The following is a 23,557-nucleotide window of genomic DNA, read 5'->3' on the forward strand; positions in this document are numbered from 1 at the left end:
AGCTTATCTTCTTTTCCTCCCTCCCAGAGCTCTGTAGACCATAAAGAGTTCAAACGCTGTGGGCCCTTTGACCCTTATATTAATGCCAAGGTGTGTACACCGCGCTGCTACAATGTTTCCCTTGAGTGCTTCTCTGCTTTGCTGCTGTTGGCTTGCTGTGGGTATGTTGCTGCTGCTTGCAGGGTCACTCTGCTACAAAACCAAAGGGATGCTTTTATCTAGCTCTGTTTGTGAGTGGATCACTTGGTCTTTGCTCATCCATGTTAGCATTGCCAAATTTTATTGAGCCGCTTGTGCATTATGATGACAATCCTTGCATGTGAGAGAAGTTGGCAGCGTTTTCACTGGGGCTTTACATTTATGTATAACTTTTTGGGAGGAGACATGGACAGAGTACTGTGCTGTTAACAAAATGTATTTGACACACGTGACTTTTTTCCTGGGTGATTTACTTTTAAGCCACTACCATAAATACTAATTGACAGTGGTAAACATGAATTTATTGATAAGCTGACTAAAAAATACATATTCATATGAGACATGCCATTGGCTACTGCTTTTTGACCTAGCTACTGTCTGTCGAATAGCCAGTTTCTTACTAATTATTACGCTGAACTAAAAGTCAATAGTAAGATGCCAATGAAGGCATGCATCAAGTCTAAATGCAACGGTTTGTGAACAGCACTCAACAGTAGTAGCTTTAGCACTCATGGTAATGCTAACACAATATTGGAGGTGTTATGGCTTGGCCACCAATGCACACACATCTAAATTTATTATAGCAATTCCTTGAGGGTTATATGTACATGTCAGCAGAGAAGTGGGGCAGATCACCGCGTCCAGATTCAGAGCCGTTGCACAAATGCACACTCATATTTTATGATAGTAAGTTTATGAACAAACATACACCAAAGTGACCCTGTAACAAAGCACAAAACCACTGTTTTTTTATGTACAGTATATATAATAAATAGTAAATAATATCCTCATCATTTAAAGAGGGACACCTGTTACCTGCATCAATGTTTGACTTCAGCTGTTGACTCTGACAGTACACCCACCACCCACCTTTCCTTTGTAGTAGTGTAAACATGTCAGCCCCTCCATAATTGTATTTGGCACAGGCATAGCTGGAAGCCCACCAAGGCCTGTAACATAAAGCCGCACACTATTTTTGAACATGGTCAACTAATCCTCTTAGTGTTTGGCTGGGGAAGGATGACTTTCCTCTATAGCACCATGCTGACTTATATTGCAGTTTACCTTCTCCTTCTTTTTCAGTTTTATCTGTTTGAGTTGGGGTTATGCATGCGGTCTAAGTAAGCACATCATGGCCGTTTGATGAGCGTACTACTTACTTTTGTGGCTGAATAATTGATTCATTGTTATGAATAAATAAAACTGATGGCGTCATGTGACCCAGTAGAGGGGGAATCCTACTTCCAGAGAGCCGTTTCAAGAGGAGGAGGAGGAAGAGGAGTGTTCAGTGTCGCCATCTCTTTGCATCAGCATCACACGGCGATTTCCATGACACTCGTCTTTGCGGAGTGTGGAAATGGATGGAATGGCCCCACCTCCCACTTGGTACTCCCAAGATTATTCAGGAGAGGATGAGGCAGGCGGTTGCCATGGTAACATTGTCATTGGCCATACAGTAGAGGCAAATGACCCAGTAGAGACATCGAGCCAGGTGTGGGCTGGAACTTTAAAAGGAGCCGGATTGTTCTGTAGTTTATCTCAGCCATTGGAAAACGTTCACATCTGGAGTGAAACCAGTTGTCTGTCAACTTGGATTGGGGGGCCCAAATGCCTGAATATTGGAGCTGTTAACTGCCTGAAAAAAAAGAGCTTAATTTGTACAGCAGTTCAGAATACCCACCCTTTTTGGAGTTCTTGGAGGGTGTGCTGGAGAGCGCTCCCCCTGGAGACTCCCTCGTTTTGCTGGGGGACTTCAACGTTCACGTGGGCAATGACAGTGAGACCTGGAGGGGCGTGATTGGAAGGAACGGGCCCCCCCCGATCAGAACCCAAGTGGTGTTCTGTTATTGAACTTCTGTGCTTGTAAAGGATTGTCCATAACAAACACCATGTTCAAACATAAGGGTGTCCATATGTGCACTTGGCACCAGGACACCCCTGGGCGCAGTTCGATGATCGACTTTGTACTGTAGTCGTGTCATCGGATTTGTGGCCGCATGTTTTGGACACTTGGGTGAAGAGAGAAGCATAGCTGTCAACTGATCACCACCTGGTGGCGTGTTGTCTCTGATGGCGGGGGAAGATGCTGGTCAGACCTGGTAAACCCAAACTTATTCTGAGGGTTTGCTGTAAACGTCTGGCAGAATCCCATCAGAAAGAGTTTCAACGCCCACCTCCGGCAGAACTTCTCCTTCGTCCCGGGGGAGGTGGGGGACATTGAGTCCGAGTGGACCATGTTTCGCACCTCCATTGTTGAGGCGGCCGATCAGAGCTGTGGCCGTAAGGTGGTCGGTGCATGTCGTGGCGGCAATCCTTGAACCCGCCGGTGGACACCAGCTGTAAGGGATGCCGTCAAGCTGAAGAACGAGTCCTACTGGGCCTTTTTGGCCTGTGGGACTCCGGAGGCAGCTGACAGGTACCGGCTGGCCAAGTGCCCCTGGATTGGCAGACCAGGGTGGTGGTCCCCTTTTTTAAGAAGGGGGACCGGAGGGTGTGCTCCAACTATAGAGGGATCACACTCCTCAGCCTCCCTGGTAAGGTCTATTCTATTCAGCTGTGCTGGAGAGGAGGGTCCGTCGGGAAGTTGAATTTCGGATCCAGGAGAAGCAGTGTGGTAGAACAGTGGACCAGCTCTACACCCTCAACAGAGTCCTCAAGGGTGCATGGGAGTTCGCCCAACCGGTCTACATGTGTTTTGTGGATTTGGAGAAGGCGTTAGACCGCGTCCCTCGGGAAGTCCTGCGGGGGCTGCTTCGGGAGTACGAGGTACCGAGCCCCCTGATACGGGCTGTTCGGTCTCTGTACGACCAATGTTAGAGTTTGGTCCGCATTTCCGGCAGCAAGTCAGATTCGTTCCCAGTGAGGGTTGGACTCCGCTAAGGCTGCCCTTTCTCACCGGTTCTGTTCAGAGGTTTTGTGGACAGAATTTCTAGGCGCAGCCGAAGCATTGAGAGGGTTTGGTTTGGTGGCCTCAGTATAGCATCTCTGCTTTTTGCAGATGATGTGGTGCTGTTGGCTTCATCAAGCCATGTTCTCCAACTCTCAGCGGTTCGCAGTCGGGTGTGAATCAGTTAGGATGAGCATCAGCACCTCCAAATCCGAGACCATGGTCCGGTCGAAAAAGGGTGGCCTGCTCTCTCCGGGTCAGGGAGTTCAAGAATCTTAGGGTCTTGTTAACGAGTGAGGGCAGGAGCGGGAGATCAACAGGCGGATCGGTGCAGCGTCAGCAGTGAGGCGGGCTCTGTATAGGTCTGTGGTGGTGAAGAAGGAGCTGAGCCAAAAGGCAAAGCTCTCGATTTACCGGTCGTTCTAGGTTCCTTTCCTCACCTATGGTCACAAGCTGTGGGTCTCCCTTAGAGATTGGGTGAGAAGCTCGGTCATCCGGGAGGGACTCAGGGTCGAGCCGCTGATCCTCCGTGTGGAGATGAGCCAGTTGAGGTTGCTCAGGCATCTTGTTCGTATTCCTCCTGGACACCTCCCAAGAGAGGTGTTCCGGTCATGGTCCACCGGATTCTCGGTGGCCTGGGAACACCTTAGGGATCTCGCCGGAGGAGCTGGTTGAAGTGGCTAGGGACAGGGAAGTCTGGGCTTCCCTCCTAAAGCTGCTTCCCCCGCGACCCGACCCCAGATAAGTGGTAGTAAATGGATGGATGGATGAATTTGTACCTTTAAGGGTCCAATGGCTTGTCACTGGGGCAACGGTACACCTATTGTACCCTTTAAACTAGATATTGGGACCCTTATTATTTGTACCCCTGTCTAGGCAAATATGTACCATAGGTTAGTGGTCCCCAACCACCGGTCTGGAGCTTGGTGCCATTTGATGGCCACACAGAGTGACAGACAATTAAAAAACAATTATTTTGTAGTGGAGTCTATGTGTCAGCCCCTTCACAAATCCTACCCCATCGATTACCTTCCAAAGAGCAGTATATGTGAGGCTGGGTGATTTTTATGATCAAGGATCGTGTTACTACGGTGAGTAGCTGTGAGCATATTTACTCAATCAGACGTGGCGGAAATGGGCGTGACAGCAGCCAATCAGAATCCAGCTTTTCCTTCTCTACTTTGGTTTGCATTCTGAGGAAGTTAACAGAAAGTTCACTTTCTAATAGTAAGAAGTAAACAATGACCAAACATGCAGCTGATGGGCAGCAATGACTTGGCGTTATCTTCCGAAGATGAAGCTATTTTGACAAATGTGGCGGCATTGATTTACTTATTCAGATATCATTTGAACCACATACCACCCAAGTGATGATGTGGATGGATACATCACAAAAGAAGTGCACCATGAAGAACAAAAATGTACCCTTACCGGAACATGGATAGTTGGATAGTCTTACATTGTTGTTGCGCAGTAATTTGACATACAAGAAAAAATGCATTAAACTAAAAGCATTTAACAATAATAAGTGCATGAAATATTGACTATACTCCCTTTATCTTTTCATCATTCTTTTGATTGCAAATAAAACAGTCAACAAATCATTTAGTCATCATTAAGGATTGTCATTACTATAATTGATCAATGAATTGTTGAGAATTAGATTTATTAAGTCTTAATATAAGAAAAAACTGAGTGCACTATTTGACTGCACCCTGCGGAGGTGCTCTAGATTTAGTGTAACTAGTTTGCTGTTTAAAAATGAAATGGCATGGCAGCTGTTAAGATGAGCTACATCCTCTCAGAGTTCCGTTATGGTACAACTCCTACGTGCTGCATTAATCGCCTCAATCCAATTTTGTCATCGAAACAGTGGCTCAAGTATATTGTGATTAAATGCTCCCATTCCAGAAAAAATAACATCCAAAAAACAACAATTCCATGCATTGGTTGTTAATTTCCATTGTCATTAAAGATTATTAAGTTGAATGCACATACATACAGTAGTCATCATAGTTCCAGTAAAAAATAGTATGGCCATTGGTCTGCTCACGCCACAGTACCTCTCATGCAAGCTTCGTATCTCTATATAGGTCACTTGTCTAATTAAATACATGTTTAGATGAATTCCTCTGACCATGCATGCGTATCTGAGCATATCGCATTTAAAATATAATACAGAATCTTCTAGTGTTGCACCAAGTACTGGTACAAATACTGAACCCAAATTTTTAGCTGGCAAAAATAACTCTGCACCATCATTTTTAAACACCAGTATAAGTGGGTGAAATGCAGTGAAGCGGTTCACCCTTGTAAAAAAATAAAAAATAAAATAAGGGCATAGCGCAAGAATACGGAGTTACAGATAGACACGGCTGCAAACTCTCGTGCTCTTGCACACCTTAAACTCTTCACGAAGAAACAAGACACATGCAGTGGTGCCTGGATTTCTCACGCTTACATATCCGAGAGGCAGGGCATGCCGAACAGACACCCGGACAAAGTCTGTCTACAACTCATGTTCTAAAGCTAGCTGCTACGAGCTGACATCTGGGCCAGGCATATGGAATTCTATCTCAATTGCAAAGAGCTACAGGTTAATTTGTGACAGATTTATTCAAACACTTCCCTTGATGACAAATGTGTGTGAATTATTTTGTGATAAGCGTTATTGTTCCTGATTGGTTCAGTTCAATGAGCCACTGTTTGCATAGCAAAGTACAGCACACAGTCACCCAGTTGCATAGCGATTAAAGAAAAAAAAATATTTTTTTGTGTGGAATTGAATTAGGGTGAAGATAGTAATTTTATTATTTTTTTTTATCACAATAACATTGCTAAAACAAGGCTTTTGGTGGCCCAAGACTTTTGTACAGTATCGGATACATATACAATGGTCAGTAGTGTTTACAAATGTTAAATGTTTGATGTCCAATTGTTCTGAAATTGCAGCGAAAATTTGAAAAGCCTTTATGTCAGTTGTGTTTATAGGGCGTGTCCCAATATGTCCCATGCGCTTTGAAAGGGAAGATAATATTTCATGCAAAGGGGAGTTAGAGTCCAGTGCACCGAATCATAGCTTGTGGCAGGAAGTTAGTGAGATTCACCTCATCCTAGTGCTGCAAGGCCTGTTTACTCTGGAATGTGTGATAGTGTCCAAATAAAAAAAAGAAGCTATCATTATACTTCCCACTCACAAAATGAGCAACATCGAGTATCATCAGATCTGTTCAAAACTAGTTACCCAGAGCACATTTTTGTCTCACTTAAAAAGCTATTGTATTTAAAACCTACTGTGGATTATTATCCTATTCATACTAGGGAGAGCATTATTTGATTGTGACTATGGACAGATGAGACGCTGGCACACACAGCCTCTTGGTGCACAAGTAGCAACAGCTGCTCAAGCCCACGCCTCCTCTGCCGCCGCTGGGGGCTATGGTGACGTAACCCTGCTGTGCCGCCAGCCAGCTCGTCACGTGACAGAGGTCGCTCGTCAGACCGCATTATCGTCTCTGGGGCCGCAGGTTGTGGGAACCACACAACATCTTTGCTTTTCTTTGTCACCAAGACTCTCTAGCTCGCAGAATATGGAAAACACACAATAAGCTTAATGGGCAGATGTTTCTTGACAGAGATGATCAATAAGCAGCACAAATCTTAAGATCATCTTGTTTGACGTATACCAATGGCTTAATCAGATGAGCTTTTATGTTGTGCAGTGCCTTGAAAAAAAGCTTTCATATAAACATGTTGTGTCCAGGAAGTCTGCTAGTGCCACTTGAATTTCAATCTCTCTGTGAGGCTGCGAGTCATCAGTGCCATTTCCACATAACCCTGAAGATCTGCCTTTTGTTGATATGCATTGTAGGAATGGTCACATAGTAGATGTTTAACTCTTTGACTGCCAGACGTTTTCAGAAAAGGGATGCCGTCAGTGCCAGCCGATTTAAGCATTTTGACTGATCTTTCAAGGTCCACAGAAAATGTTCTGTTTGGACTATGGAAACACACGTACTACCAAAGGAAAGATTGGACTTTCATCTTTCATCAGAAAAAAAAAGTTGTTTCTACCTTATTCCGTTCTTTAGTAATCAACAATAGAAAATGGTTAGTTTGACCCAATTTCGCCTGTTTTGGACCAAAATACGGAGAAATCAAGCTTTTAGTGAAACGATATTATTTCATGCATTCTAGTGAATTTGACACTTCTTTTTGTCCATGAATGATGCCACAAACACCTAAATAGTGCTTTACTTCTATAAAACACTACCACCAAGAATGAAAAAGTGTTTTTTGATAGCAAAATACGTTTATTTACATTCAACAGTGTAACAATTTGACAACAATTTGGCAAACTATTTACAAATGTGTGCAACTGTGGTGCTATTTACAAATATGTGGATGTTTCAACGACAGTTTTTCTTTTTGTAACACTCTCCTGCGTGCAAGGAGACGCAACAGCATTTGCACAACAGATTGCCTCTTCGCGTGCGCCACTTTCTTGCAGGCCGTTTTTTTCCGGGGAATAGCAAGTATATACTGCAGTGTGTCATCAAGTCTAATATCAGGATCATGCTACGGTTTCGTTACGTCTCGCTTCCCCGTGTCCTTCAGTTGCTATACCGGGTGGTAGGAGATGTTCTGATCCATTTTATCCACTCCATTCATGGTGGCATCGTAGTCCAGAAACAGTGTCTTCTCCGTGATCAGACTGTACCCGCTCCTCCGATGAATATGCATTGGACTCGGGGTACTCTTCATTGTCCGATCGAATGTCCGCTTGTGCAGCTCCGCGTTTTCCGGCGTTAGCAGCGCTAGCCGGTGAGGCTTTATGACGAGAGAATAACGGCCGCGTCAATGCTTCCAACTCCGGCGTCAACCTCGGGAGTGACCATCATCATCATCATCAATGTGCATTGGTCGATGCTTTTCGACTACTCTCCATCGTCCGATCGAATGTCCGCTTGTGCAGAAGTACCCGGCCGGCTATTGTGCGCGTTTTCCGGCCTTAGCAGCGCTAGCCGCGCTTAGCCGGTGAGGCTTACTACGTGATCGTAAACACGTCAAGGCTTCCAACTTTGGCGTCAAACTCGGAGTCATCATCATCATCATCATCAATCTGCATTGGTCGATGCCAACTCTCCATCGCCCGATCGAATGTCCGCTTGTGCAGAAGTACCCGGCCGGCTATTGTGCGCGTTTTCCGGCCTTAGCAGCGCTAGCCGCGCTAGCCGCGCTTAGCCGGTGAGGCTTACTACGTGATAGTAACAGTCGCGCCAAAGCTTCCAACTTTGGCGTAGAGCTCGGAGTCATCATCATCGTCGACATCAATGCGCTTTTTAGTATTGATTGATGCTTTCCGTCTTTGAAAAAAATGCTCAAGCGTGAGCTGCTTGTAACCGGTTGCTTGGTCAAGCCATTGTGGCTTGGATCAGCCATTGTCTCCTCAACACTCTAGCTCCGCCTCACGTCTTCTACTGACGCCCACGGTGGGCGGCCCATCCAACCTTGTGCAAAGAGAGTCATCGCTGCCCTCTAGGGGCCAAAACGAGCCTTTGACTAATCATATCTGCCTGATACTTTCAGCACAGCTGCCCAAGGCTTTCCTGCACCCGTTTTTGAAAAAAAAAAAAAAAAAAACATAGGGGACGTCTTTTAACGTCCTCGGCGCCCTTCCCTAGGTTTATGCTAAACGTTTTATAACGTTTATGGCAGTCAAAGAGTTAAAGGCGATACTCAAGTCATTTCACAATTTTCAGCAGCAAGAAGTTCATATTTTGGCTATAGTTAACTTGTCACATGATCAAAACCCAGAAAAACGGTGAGCTGTGATTGGTCGTTACCTGAGCTCTGAGAACCTCACAAGACATACACAGGCCATTCCATGTTACAGGTTGACTACATTTCAAAAAATGTTGCCATAGAAAATAATGTGAAAGGACTACATTTGTTCTCAAATTGTTGCCATCATTTAACCTTCATTAACTCTAAAGTTATGCTTAAGTAACATTTCAACATTCCTGGCTTGACTGTAATACTTGTATAAGCTGAACTTGAACCACTATATCATAAAACTAACCAACTTAGATGCAACTATATTATTATATTATATCCTTTTGATGTAAGGGATGTCATTATTGGCAAGCTGTCTTTTTCGTGTAAGCCATTAGCTATTATGCCTTCAGTTACATGATGTTAAATTTTGTGTTTGTGTTTCAGTTTCAACTGTATCACGTTTTGGAGGGATCATGTACATATAACTGGTAAATACATGGATCACGGGCCTTTGAGTTAAGATAGCATTTGATCAAACTCAATATCTCCAGCTATTGTGAAATATACGCATTGCAAAAATATCCACTACCATCATAACAACAAGCAGAATTCAAAGAGCACCTAAAGTTCCAGGAGTATTGGATCCTAACAAAGCACTGACATCACAGGATCAGCTCACCAAGTGCCAAATGTTCCACTGCTTCTGTTGTCACCTGGGAGTAAATGTTTCATATTGGATGAATATGATGATGATGAAGCTATTTCTAGAACAGCCCTGCGAGCTACTAATTTGGTCCATGGGGGCTACCAGGTGCCCACGGGCACCACGTTGGTGAGCCCTTGTCTATCTTAATGCACAATCATTTGTTTTGTATGGATAATATACACGAGAATCACTGAGATGACGACTGAGGCATCGGACCTTCACACTTGAGGAAGTGAATCATGCTGATGTAATCACAACATGTATGTTTGCATGCTGAAGTCATCTACATCCTCTGAGTTTATCTCACTAATAAGCAAATGCTTGACAGTGCATCACAGATGAAAGTGGGCATGCTCCTCTTAGGCGAGGTCCCTCCCGTCTTTTCTCTGCTTGCATGGCATTTTGTCTTGTCACAGGAAGGAGAAAGTGGATAAAATCCAGTCGTACTTATTTGTGTTTCAAGTGTGAACAGTGACTTTGTGATGACAGGGACCACATCTAAGCTCCATCCCTGTTCCCTGTCCATAGTGGTCACCTGCTTTGCTAGTAATCTCTCCTCACCCCATGAACTACCCGCAGTCTGCGGGCCGCAGATCCCATCAGAGTAACGGTGTAGCATATGTCAAACGGTCTCCTGAGGCCACACAGCACACAACCTGGCGCCATGTGTTGTCGAACGTGCGTGTGCGCTTGAGCGTGGCGTGCATGCGTAAGTGGGGAAATGTTAGGGGCTTATCTTGAAAGATTGGCCATACTCTCTGGTCTTTTCTGACACACCCATTTTCTGACTGTAAATGCAAAAGCCTTCCGGGGTACGTTTAGTTTACAATTGTGGTTCAAGATGACTGGTTTCTGTTGACTTTGCCATGGTGGATACCACGTAGAATGTTCACTGTGGGGTTTCTGTGTACTTGACTTTCACAGTACAGTGTCAAAAATGCAGCACAAGCCCTAGTTCGACTGTCTCTGTATTGTCAGTGTTCCTAGCGCTCAACTCTGTCAACTCCGCCCTCTGCTGGCCATGATTACTACTGTAGCCTCATTCGGTGTTGATTTTGTTGCTGCATTGTCGTTACATCCAGAAAACAGTACTTTAGCGAGTTTACGTCACAACCAATAAACTTTAAATACTGCCACGTCTGCTTCATCATGTGGATTCATGGAATGAGCATACCCATGAGGTCATTTTTGCACAAGCAGGATGAATTACCGCAACATTGAATATAATGTTTGGTTTCATGGTCAAAAATCCAAGTTGTCAAATAGTCTTCGGCGCCTCTCTCTCTTTCATCTTTACTTGTGCTAATCCCTTCTGCTGCACCTGTCATTATTAGTTTATGTTTACCCATAACCATCATCCTCCTTTCTCTGCCTTTTACACTGGTGCGTTTTAATGGTGGTTGGGGCTTAAACAACACTTTTTGAGTCTAACCTCGTGTCATTGACAGTTCAGCCCATGTTTTATCTCTCTTAATATAGTTCTATCAACATTGTGTGTGTTGATGTTGCTGCTTTTACACACATCTCTCTGCTCTTCGACAGAACAACGACAACGAAACGCCACTGCACTGTGCCGCCCAGTACGGACACTCGCAGGTAGTGCGGCTGCTGTTGGAAGAGCTGACGGACCCAACCATGAGGAACAACAAATTTGAGACTCCTCTAGATCTGGCTGCACTGTATGGCCGGCTAGAGGTTGTCAAGCTGTTGCTCAGCGCTCACCCCAACCTGCTCAGCTGCAACACTAAGAAGCACACACCGCTTCACCTGGCCTCCCGTAACGGACATCTGTCTGTGGTGGAGGTGCTGCTTGATGCTGGCATGGACATTAATTATGAGGTGTGATTTTATTGATATCATCAGATTTACCGTCAGTCTTAATTCTTCATCTCACCCAAGACCTCTTGTTCAGCTGTTTGCTGCCAACTCTTTGGGAACAGTTTAGGGTAGTCTCTTTTCTGTCCCGGTGTGTCTCTAACCCATTGCACATACCGATTTCCATTAAGACATTCTTAGAGGAGTTTGGTGTGGAAGAAATGATGATACATGCTTTTATTTATTTATTTAGTATGGAATGAAGTTGATCAAGTGATACTATTTAAATAAAAAACAATAAATACTCAGCAAAAGGAGGCATGAGAAAATAGGACCCATTTGTTTCAATCATTTTGGTTGCATAAATTTAACCTCAAACATGAGAATGTATTGACTTGAATAGAATAAATAGAAAATAAAGGACCCTGAGTAGTGAGTAATAACCTTAAAAAAGTAAATAAAAAAACAATTATACTCTGAACCGCAAAATAACAATTCAAGTTTACTTCAGTACATTCCGAATAATTTTTTTTACATTCTGTATATGGTGGGAACAGCAGAGGCTGGGTGCTAGTATCAGAGATTTTGGATGTAGAGCGATATAATTGGATATCGGATCGATATCAATATCGGATCGTGACACCCCTAAATTTTCTAATAATATATTGTTTTTATCACAACTTTCCGTATTGCCTCATATGCAAACCCAGACTGGTCTTGCAGCATTTCCTGTGGCTCATGCTACTTCTCGCTAAAACTTGGCAATGTGACATTCTTGAGCACTGGTAAAATGATGACGCAACATACGGTCTACTATTAGTAACAGCGATGATGAGAAAAGTTGAGCTGGATCATTCACCCCCACAAGTGGGAGGGGCATCTGTAGCTTTGTCTGTACCAAACCGTCTCATCCATCTGTTTTGTCTTTTCTTCTTCCCTCCTTTTCTTCTAAATCAAGGCTTGTCTCATTACTTGAGGCCGTGCTTCCTGCTGATTGTAATTAGCATGATCCTGTGACCTGGAAAAGGAACTGCTATTAGAGAAGTTTACTCGATGCAAAGCAAATACATCATATAGGATGCTCATTTGATGTCCCTTTATATGCTGAATGTATGGGTGTAAAATGAAGGACCCGCTCTCCACCTCGGGATATGAATAAAAACAGTTGTGCAATGCAATATTAACCCAGTGTACATCAAACTGGAATAGATCATTCTTTCACACGTTTTGCATACTCATGCTTGCTTTGAGTGAACTCGTTTGGTGACTTGGTGATTTTCTCTCATTTGTTACACTTTCTTTTTTGATCAGACGGAGAAAGGCAGTGCACTCCACGAAGCAGCCTTGTTTGGGAAGACGGATGTGGTACATAAACTTCTCAGTGCAGGTCAGACGTAAGCTCTAATGCTTCCACTTGCCTCTGCAAATTTATTAAACGAGTTAGCTGGAAGAAGTGGTGGCATAACTCCTCCATGTGATGACTCCTAGGTATCGACGTGAACATTTTGGACCAGAAGGGCTTGACAGCGCTGGACACTGTCAAAGACATGCCCTCCCAGAAAAGCAGAGCGATAGCAGGTCTTATCCAAGGTGGGATCATTCATACCTGATAAAAAAAAAAACATCAAAACGGAAGTCTCGTCTTAAATTGTCTGGATTTAGTTACTTTGATTGAATCTCCTGTTTGCCTGCTGCAGGACTTATGAGCGGAAAGCCTCCTGACATTGACCTTCCCCCTCCACCAATCCATCCACCCCTAGAGAGTCGCGGCCCTCGAAACAAGGGTATGATTTGCCAGACTAAAAAAACAAAAACAAAAATGTTTGATGCAGTTATTGCAGCAGGTAATTCAATTACTAAATGATGTGTTGCTTTTTTTGTATGTAGTGTTGTTGACAACCTGCTCAATGTTGAATAAATGACTTTGCATGCGCACGGTACATTATGAAATACTTTAGAGGCAATCTGGGCTCGTTATTAAATGTTTTATAGGCGATCTGGAGAAAATGAGCGAGTTGATCTTGGGGCTGGCCCCGGGGCCTGAGGAGGAGAGTCCTTATGAAGCTCTGTTTGAAGCTACCTCTTGCCATTCTCTGGACAGCCTTACGAGTGGCAAATCCTCGGACAGGGATTCTGGAAGGCCAGACAGTGAAGCGGGAAAGGTTAGACTAACATGCAGACTATGAAAGCTGTTGAGTGTGAGAACCCCTAACTGCCACTAGAGGGTGATAGAGCTCCACTGGCTGTATGGTGGGGCACTTGCTTTTCTCAACTATGGAACCATATGTCTCTTGCAGAAAGATCGCTTGGTTCACTCATCACATCTTGGCCCTGGTCTTGAAGAGGAGGCAAGCTCAGCGGTGAGGAGATGATAAAATTTAGAAAAAAGTCCTCTGTTGGCAAGAAAACTGAATAACTGATGCTACTATAGATCATAGGACTTGTCGGACATTTACATTTTTGCTAACCATCTTCAATAAATTGTCATGTTCATTTTGAATGATTGTTTCCTCACTTCTGCTCTGTGCAGGTTCTCTTTACGAATAGCAGTATTGACGAGCGAGGAGAGGCTGCTGAGGAGGAGGAGGATCACACATATGAGTTGTTATTGACTGCTCAAACCAAAGTTCCACTGCCAAGCCAAGAATCTCAGTTTCATAAAGGTGAATGTGTGGTATTACCTTGACAGACATTCATAGATACATCCTAGCACATACTGTATAATGAGCTCTCATAAATTGATACAACAGATGTTTTAAGTCTAAGGAAGATGCAGCATTAATAAAGCTACTTTTGTCAATCATCAGTGGAGTCTAAATGTCAAGCAAACTTTCCTAAACTTTATTGTGCATAATTACATTAGATGTGATTACATTTTGAAGACTTTGCTTTCAATAGAGATGTTTTAGACCCAAGCCCCGTTAGGTTTCTACCTCAATCAGTTCCCCAAATTAATAAATGTCAACATTACGGTGGAAGAAAAAGGACATTTTGCATTTTTCACTTCCAAGTGGCAAGAAAGGGAATTGATAAATGTAGCTTTAATAACTTGACCTCATCATCATATGGCTGCTTAGCCATTGTCATTTAATTGTCAAAAAATTAATCAAGAGCCTGTCAGATATGTTAGTCAATATCTCCATGCATAAACCATACATCACTTTCAAACCCTTTAAACACTCACAAAAGCAGGATGGGAAGATTGTTAATTCTTCCATATGATTACTCTTGTGCCTTATGTTTCCTTAGATGAAAAGACATGTATCCAGTCATCCAACAGTGTCCTACCTCAGGTTTGTTTTCTTCTGCAAACTGCCAAATCATTTGCCTTATCAATGTCTATCTTTTAGCTTCTGTATTTAGCATTAACAGAAATCATCTGCATAATGATTTGCATATTTTGAGTTTGGCACAATGCAATGAATATGAACGTCATGTTGCTAGAGAATGACTGCTTACTGCATTGTCCAAACTATGGCCTGGGGGCTATTTGTGGCCTGCTAACCATTTTTTAAGTGGCCACACAAAAAAAATAATTTGATAGTAATTTAGTTTCATATACTGTGGAACTTTTTCTGAATCTGCAAAGATGCAAATTAGTTATTTACAATTAAACAAGTAATAAAGATAATGTTTACGCGCAAAAATGGTTTCCTACACTTTTTGCTCTGTGTCATGGTCTAAATTGTGAACATATCACATGAAAGATTCCCAAGTAACTTCTTTAAACATGGTCAGCTTACAACAGATTGAACCTGTTTTGGTTCTGAGATGGGATTCTGCTGCTGCTCAGTCCGGGGGCTGATATTTTCTTGTGGGTTACAGGGTCTCGACCGCCCCTAAACTATTTGCCTTATAGAAAGCTGTTTAGGTAGCAGTTTTTCCCAAAATATATAAACAGTTTGTATCGTAAATTGTAATAGTTAAACAATATCCTACATTAGCTGGCAAACTGGGCCTAAACTGATCATTAACACAATCCATAAAATTTTTGGTTGAAATGAACTGACCATTACTCCTTTTTGTTCCACTATAGTGCAAATCCAACGCCCTAAATAACTCTGGTACACCAAATTCGACAATGGAAACACTGCATCCCTCAGGACTGGGGGGCCTGCAAGCATTAGAAGGTGAGCTTAGACTCTTGTATGTACCTTTGCCAAGGAAATCATGTCTTTTGTGTGCAACCTCCTATGTACAGTGGGTATTTTGATGAGTACTTGTACTTGTAGTATTACTCCAGGATCATACCATCTACCATTGTGAGTTTGTATACAGAATCAGAATGTGTTTATACAGTGTCAGAATGTAATACCAGTAATTTAAACTAAGTCTCACCTTGTACTAAGCGAGGTTATGCATTTCGCAATCTTTTTCTACAGCAGTGCAGTTTAACATGATCAGACACTTATACTGTATCTGTGATGACATGGTAACTGTATCTGTAGCTGTATCTTGTGTTGACTCTTCATTTTATTCACTATATAAGGTTACCTAAGTTCACCTATTGTTCACACATCGATTTTGCAGATGACAAATGTTTACGCCTTGGGAGAGGGCATCACCTTTGAATGCTCTTATTTAGGGAATTGCTTTTGGGACGGTTGGTTGTGTGAGGAAAAATAAAATGAGGGGTTATCCACTATTAAAATTGAAAGCCAAGCGTATCAGCCAAATGCTGTATGTATCCTGCCACGGTATGCACTGTTGTGAAGCAGAATCTGTTTGTCTTGTCCATGTAGACTGAGTGATGGTCTATGGCAAGAAATGGGCAAGGCTCATTTCATTGCCAATAAGAAAGAGTTTTGAACTATTTGATTGTTGCTTTCTTATCTATGAGCACAATTGCATCATGTGATTTCAAAACGTCATTATTAAGGAGAAGGGATACAAAGTTTACACCTATTTTTTTTCCGCCTCATGGAACTTAGCCCATTTTGACTTGACAGTCTTATCTCATGAAAATCAAACTGCTCAACTGTGGAATCAGTGTGGAGTACAACTGTATGCGGCTTTTGTTACCATGACGACCAAAACAGTAACTCGAAGCATGTGCCTGGAGAGAGCTCACCGGACACTGCTGGAACCATGACACTTTCCAGGGCTTTGTAGTTCCACAGTCACTTGCGCTTTGCACTTTCTTGGAAGCCATACAGCAAAAAACAATGATACCTGAATTACATGATGCTTAGAGTGAATAAAATATACGGATTTTATGTATTCTGCACGGATACACTAAATACTTGCAAAGTAGCATAGTTGGTGAACCAAGTAAGAGCTGTCTGAAATTTTTAAGAATGTAGAGATAAGCTAAGATTTACTTGGTTCACACGTCATACTTCACTACTTGTGGTTCAATTTCACACTTGACGGGTGGGCAAGCACCCAAGTGATCCAGCTTTTTGTATACAAGCAATAAAAGTCAATCTTCCTCAATATGTCTCCTTTTTGGGGTCAATCTCACCTTTGAGACAAAGCCATAAATTGGTTCCGTCTGCCATCCCTCTCAATAGTAAACACTAGCCCAACCTCTGATTTATGACTCAACTCCTTAGGAGGCGGGTTTTACAACTTCAGTCCAAGAGTTGGAATTATATTGCCAATATTTATGGTCATTTATTGTCTGTTTTGGGGTCACTAGCGGTGACAGTGACTTTATAAACACCACTCCAATTTTGAAAGCTGCAGAAAAAAACTAACATTTTTCACACAGTGGTCTTCTCAACTTCATGCACACCATCAAATTAAAGGCACAACTTTATTGCCAAAACTAAATCCAAACCAGCTGTCTCAGTAGAAATATTTCATTTTGCTCATGTGGGCGTGACTTTTGCTGCGTGTAAGGAAGATCTGATTACTCGTCCTTCTGTGGACCAGACCTCAGCATGTGGCAGGTGGAGAATAAATGCGTAGTCAGCATAGTCATACTTGTGTTTAGCATCAGTTACAAATTCAATGCAGCTCACTGTAGGATACACGGCTCGGCATGAAATTCAAGTGACCACTGAAGAATGGTTCTTTAAAAAGGGGCATTTGTAGGCGGGCGGGGGGGGGGGGGGGGGCAGGGCTGTTATACAGTGAAGAAGCACATATCATGACGTAAAAGTAAGACTTTGCCCTTAACAAATGGCCTCCCACCTAAGTCCATTTCGGAAGTGCAGCGATGTGGAATGATAGTTGGCACCACTGCATCTGTCTCTGCAGACCAAACATGACATCATTAGTGAAACACAGCTCTTGCAGTGCCAAAGGAACCACACATTCCACATCTGTAGTGACCTAATCTGCAGCACATGAGCTGCAATAATATTGAGCCATGCTCTTGAAGAGAGGCTTAAGAACAGAGGTAGACAGACGGTGTAGTGATTTTGGAAGGGGTTAAACGGGTGTGAGATTCTGGGAACCAGATCAATGTGCTCAGAGGGCGTTCACACGCCGAGTTTGGCAAGGATCCTGACATATGTGCACAGTACAACCACTCACCTCACTTCATCACACGCAAACCCTCCCATACTTCTAGTTCAAATGCTTGGAAGTGTGTGACAGGAGTTCAAGGTGTTGTCAGACAACATGAAAGGTAATGCAAGTTTTTGAAATGGTGACTTGACCTCCCCTCTCTGTTTGGTTCTTGTGACCACTGCCCTAGTTTCTCCGTCACCAAACACCCCCACCCTTTGACCCTGACAGAGACAGTCCCTTCCCTTCCCTCCGCATGTGTCACTGTGCTAATTACCTAGAGTCTGTCCACTGAGGATGGGGCGATTCAAATTTCCATTCCTGAGCCTTCATTCGAGTCCAGAATTAGAATTCAGAAAACAGAGAGCTACGAGTCACACGGGCAGACAACAGCCGCACAACACTGCAGCACATAAGTCGGAACCAAAGCAGCGTTTTTGCCTCTTTAAAACAAAGCCAAGCTGCGTGGTGGATTTGATGGAGCAAAGGGGGCTTATGTGGCTGTAATTCCTGTGAGGAGGGAGGAGGAAAATCAAATTGTTTTTAATTGCACTTGCTATGCAGTCTCATTAAGGAGTTGTTTTTGTTGGAGAAGGCACCCTCTTTAAGTGGAACTCCCCTTGGTGAGTCTACCCTTCTGGATTGTGTTTTATATGGTGCGCGTGTGTATGCAGCAAAGCTTAGCCTGTCGTTTGGAGTAATGTTTGTTGTGACCCTGAAGGGAAACAACAGACAAGTGTGCCTACTGACAGAGAATAAAGGCTAATAAGAATGCAGGCATTCAGCACCAGCAGCTTGCAAACCGAGTGTGGATACTTGACATTTCTCTCGCAAACATATGTGTCCTGTCTTCTCCAACTTTTCTCTCCCCCCACCTCACTCCATCCCCCCTGCTAGGAAACAATTACAAAACTGTTTCAGCGCCTGCGTGGGCGGTTTCTTACGAGCCCTGCCCTAAGGATCTGACGCTCAGTCTTCCATCCAGTTTCAGCCCTCCAAAACAACTCTCCCCTCCTTGCGGACTGACCTTGTGATGTTTTTCTCTGTCTAGATAACTCCCAACTCAGCCTGGATCAGGGTGCAGGTGTCCCAGAGCAGTTTACTGGCCTTCTGCACGGATCATCTCCTGTGTTTGATTGTCACGAGGAGCCGTTCAGGATTCCAGGTGTCCCGCCACCTGGTCAGAGCCAGCCACAGTCGAGAGCCAAAGCGAAAGAGCAAGCCGTTTCGACCCCACCTAGCCGTCCCAGTATGGCTGCCATCCTAACAGACTGTGATCCAAAAGCCATTTACGCAACTGTGAACAAGGAGCCCAGAGACTTGGGGGCAGTATCTGGGAGGATGCGTCCACCTGGGGACCTGAAGCTGGCCCGCAGCCTCTCCAAGTCGGACTCAGATTTGCTTGTGTCGCCTCCGAGTGAGGAAGACGGAGGACTGGGGAACCGAAGTGAATCGGTTTCTAACTGTAGCAGTGGGAAGAAACGGCTGGAGAAATCGCCGTCATTCACCTCAGAATGGGACGAAGTAAGTTGAATAATTTTATTCATAGAGTACTGACACTGAAAAAGGTCATCCAAAATAGAAATGGATGCAAATAACCTTAAATGAATGTGATTTTATATTTCTTTTACATTTACGTTTTTCTAGGGGGTTGTTAATATTGTGCTGTACATTCAGAACTAACCCCCCCCATCCTCTGTCAGCATGTTTAATGTGGAGTTCGAGCATGTGAGTGGTGCAGGAGGAGATTAGACAGAACAAGGATATGGGGATAAACCCAGAGAGAAACTGAGAAAACAAGACAACAGACGGAGATTTGTACATTAAGATTCAAAAAGGAGAGAAGGTGCACATCTTCCTTAAGCTCTGCTCACCTTTATTTGCCAAAACGCCCAGACGACCAATCAAGCAATGCTGATACACTGCAGTTAACAATGAACATGCTTTTCGCAAAGCTATCCCTCACCATGTTAAAAGTGTAGTCGTGGTAATTCAGCACACTTTTAACTCTAATCCGTTCATGCGCTTTTTCCATCTTATGCAACAATGATGTGTTTGTCAACATGATTTATACGATTTTCTCAGCCTGCCAATTAAATGTTAGCTCAAGCCAATTAAATGTTAGCTCAATCTGTTCCAATCCTGTGTCGTCAAGGTGTCAGAGCATGTGTGCTTCAGGTGTCACATTTGGTGAACACTTTGACACAATTATGTATTTTACTGTATATCAAAAGGTTTTTAGCAACCTTCATAAGATTAGGCTTCAGTCCACAGTTTACTAGAAGTATCTATTCTACATATTGTCAGACTTGCAGTAATGTTCTGTAAACACAAGAGGATTTTCAGTTTCAGTGGATTGTCTTCTATCCAAGGAAGGACCCTATTTATTCTAAATGGAAAGCACCACACAATGGCCAAGTTAGTTATGGTCAAAGGTTGAATCAGTACAGTTTTTTTGCTGAATCTTATTGGATGGTATCCACTACAAGAACCTTGAGTATTTGGTCAAAGGTCACGTCACGAAAGGTTCTTTGCTTTATTCCACATACTTCCAGACTTGTGTAGTAAATCCTTCAGAAAGGATAATAACTATTTATACGAGTTTGGTATTAGCTTTTTTACAGTTTTGTTTTATGTTTCGTTAGACCATTTTATCCGGGGGAACTATTTGGAAAAGAAAAATCTGCCACAAATCTATTATTTGGAAGTTTGCTAAAATGGATTTGTGAGATTGCAGAGATGCATTGTTGGCAATCCCATTGGCAAGGTCAGATTCTACTCCAAATAATATTTCAGTCAAACTGTGATAAAATATTCTTATTCATTGGCAACCAACTGGGATTATTCTGAAACTCTCAAAATTGTATTCATACAAGCCAGGGCCTATGCCAATGAAGAACAAAAAACGTTCCCTCAGCAGTGCTTCTCCTTGATCAGAAAGGCCTATTCCTAAAAGGGACTTGGTCAAAGTCAGCCTTTTTTTTTTTGAAGATGAAACAGCGTAGGTTGTTATGGTTGTAGCTAAAGTATGAACAACTGCAACACAGCCCGCATGTTCTTTAGTAATAAGACCCAATGAAAATACACCCTAAATTCTTCCCTTGATGCAGTGTTTCCTTCTCCACCGACTACTCGTGACATTAAGCAGCTTTTAGGGCATGCAAATGTCACGTAACATCTTTTTAATCTGGTTTGCTAAAAATATACATTTTCACACACACACACACACACACACCCTGTTTCCCCATCTTTCTCACACCAACAACCCCCCACCCCCCACCCTCGCTTTTAGCTTTGGTGCTCTACACTCGTGGATCGTCTGCTTTAAAGACAGGCATATTTGACTTGCATGAGGTCTTGGCCTATCTCAGGAGCTCTGAATGTGTGTTCACTGGTATGTAACGTGCATGCTAATGTGGGCTCGGATTGGTCCATGGGATCAGACTTAAGATGACAATCTGGGGGGGGGGCACAATGTGAAGTGCACAGATGGGAGGAGAGTCTGGGAGGCTGAAGAAGAGGGACACTTTTTTTGTTTTTTTGTTTTTACTCCCATCGTCACTTTTGAATGACACTGCAGCCGACATGAAGCCTGATTTTGTGAGTATTGATTTCCTGCTGGAGTGTTGTTTTTCTTTTGTCCATCTTGATATATAACTAAATGCTGCAGTCTTTAATGTAAAGCGTGTTTGAAATTATTTTGATTGGAGTTTCATGCTTGATTTTTACTCTCATATCGAATTCATATTCGAGAATAGTTCTTTGGAGTCCAACAATTTTAAAGTAATTTTGTTTAAAATTAGTCAGACATTTTGCTTTTTAAAATTATTGACACCTCAAATGCAGTGCGGTGACCTACCACTGCCCTCGATGGGGAAAAAAAGATTATTGATTGCTAAAATGTAATAATGTAACCATTCAAAAAGGGACATGATAAGTTGTGTTTGAAACATGACAAAAAAGACAAGCAGAAACCTAAAGGCAAGCATTTAAATTTTCTTCAAAAGTCATTCAGGTAAAGAATATACAGTTTTATAAATATGTTTGAATGAACATACAGCATTTGACTAAAAATGGCTAATGGCTGATATTTGTTTCAGAACATGCTTGTGTGTGTGCTAGCCTATTACTGCCAAAACTACATATCGATTTGCGATATCAAACCAACTGAATTAGAATTATTGACAACAGAGTTATTTACATGCAACTTTATTTGGAAGTGGTGTTCTGCAAAAGAAACCTGGTTTCTAAAACAATGAGACTGACATTGGGCTATCATTGAACTAGTTGATGGGACTGCTGACAGTGCGTTGCCCCTCTGTGCCATTGAGTCGCTGACACCTGCTTGCTACTGTGATGCACTCATTCCCCTTGACGTCATTCGTTAGTCCATAGCTTCCATCCAAGCCTTGTGTTTATGCCAACTTTTCAATTTGGGGTTGTTGTTGTTTTTGTTTAGGGCTCTCTATCTCGCATGACCTTAGTCCACCCTGAAAACGTCATCAGCCTTTAGCTCGTATTGCTTGTGTGCCTTAACCGCCACAGTGTGTTGAGTCTGTTAATGAACATTAACGTAACAGCCAAGTGTGTAGTTATCCTCATGACAATCCTGCTGTGAGAAGCTTGATGAATGAGTTTCCTTTTAATCCCATGCTCGCCGTCTCTCACCATTGCTGCTTTTCAGCTGTTGACCTCCACCTTTGTAGAGTGACTTTTGCCCCCACCCATTGTATGTCCTTGCTCATAGGCGGCCTGTCCCACAATGCACCCCTGTCCCGTTTGAGATTTTAATGCAGCACAAAAACACATTACCAACTCTCTCCTCTCCTTTCAGTTTTTTCCAACAAACACTCCCCTATGAAGTTTGAAACTTGTTTTCAAACATGGATTGTTCTGTATATACGGTTTTATTAACAGCATATGTGGAAAGGACTGTTATTAAGCTCTGGCACACCTGAGTGTTGGTATGCATGGCAATTGGCAAGTATGAAAAACCTGGATTCTCTCTCAGCAGACACTGATGTCTTCTCCCAGCACAAAACCACCAGGATCTAATTCCTGTGACAGCGTAAGATCGTATTTAATGTTTTCTGGTCCTCTTGGGATTTGGTCCTGTCTTCTTCAGAGGCATTGTTTGTGGGAGTTAGATTGCTTTCTTTTATGAGTTCATGAATGGGCTTGGAATTACTTAATCACCGTGATTATTGATTTCATCTTCCAAGACTGTTTTGCATTAGATCTGCTCCTCTGGACATTCCAAATTACTTGGTTAATTAAAATTTGTGAAAATAAGAACACTGGCTGATCATTCCAATTTCCAACTAAATCTTTTTCTTTCTTTCTTTCTTTTTTACATGGCACGGCTACATCAAGTGTGACGGGGCATCTTAAAATAGTTGTCTTTTCATTAAAACGTAAACAAGTGTCACTTTACTGAAGCTCCTATCACAGTTGAATCATGATCATGCATTGTGCATCGATGCATGGACATACTGCAAGGGCTTATGCTATTCTAGGTTTCTCTTCTCTGTTATTTTTTCTCTCTTTAAATTATCATTTACTTCTATGCAATTATAGTAAATTCAACCATTTCACAATGCATGCTATTTATCTTCATCTTCTCAAAGGATGTCAGTCAATGTGATAAAATTACTCTTACTGGCCAAAAATACAAAGACGTTCGTATTTTGTTTGTTTGAGGGCTGTCTTGTCATTTC

General features: G+C 42.8%; 1 protein-coding gene across 9 annotated transcripts in view; it reads left to right on the top strand.

The window, feature by feature from the left end:
* The window catches only part of anks1aa (ankyrin repeat and sterile alpha motif domain containing 1Aa), a 61,456-nt gene that overhangs the window by 18,014 nt on the left and 19,885 nt on the right, over positions 1 to 23,557 (top strand). For 4 of the 9 annotated variants that reach the window (XM_086068713.1, XM_086068715.1, XM_086068716.1 and 1 more), the window contains exons 4-15: positions 28 to 90; positions 11,112 to 11,408; positions 12,696 to 12,771; positions 12,873 to 12,974; positions 13,082 to 13,168; positions 13,377 to 13,546; positions 13,682 to 13,744; positions 13,915 to 14,047; positions 14,634 to 14,677; positions 15,421 to 15,514; positions 18,892 to 19,364; positions 22,852 to 22,908. In XM_086068713.1, coding sequence (XP_085924839.1) covers positions 28 to 90; positions 11,112 to 11,408; positions 12,696 to 12,771; positions 12,873 to 12,974; positions 13,082 to 13,168; positions 13,377 to 13,546; positions 13,682 to 13,744; positions 13,915 to 14,047; positions 14,634 to 14,677; positions 15,421 to 15,514; positions 18,892 to 19,364; positions 22,852 to 22,908 — 1,659 coding nt within the window. The remainder of the gene's footprint in view (positions 1 to 27; positions 91 to 11,111; positions 11,409 to 12,695; positions 12,772 to 12,872; positions 12,975 to 13,081; positions 13,169 to 13,376; positions 13,547 to 13,681; positions 13,745 to 13,914; positions 14,048 to 14,633; positions 14,678 to 15,420; positions 15,515 to 18,891; positions 19,365 to 22,851; positions 22,909 to 23,557) is intronic. The other 5 variants (XM_086068718.1, XM_086068721.1, XM_086068714.1 and 2 more) reach the window with 4 other exon arrangements.

This window comes from Leptonotus elevatus, chromosome 2 (assembly GCF_054856555.1).
Source record: "Leptonotus elevatus isolate MCC_2025b chromosome 2, RoL_Lele_1.0, whole genome shotgun sequence".
Lineage (NCBI taxonomy): Eukaryota > Metazoa > Chordata > Actinopteri > Syngnathiformes > Syngnathidae > Leptonotus > Leptonotus elevatus.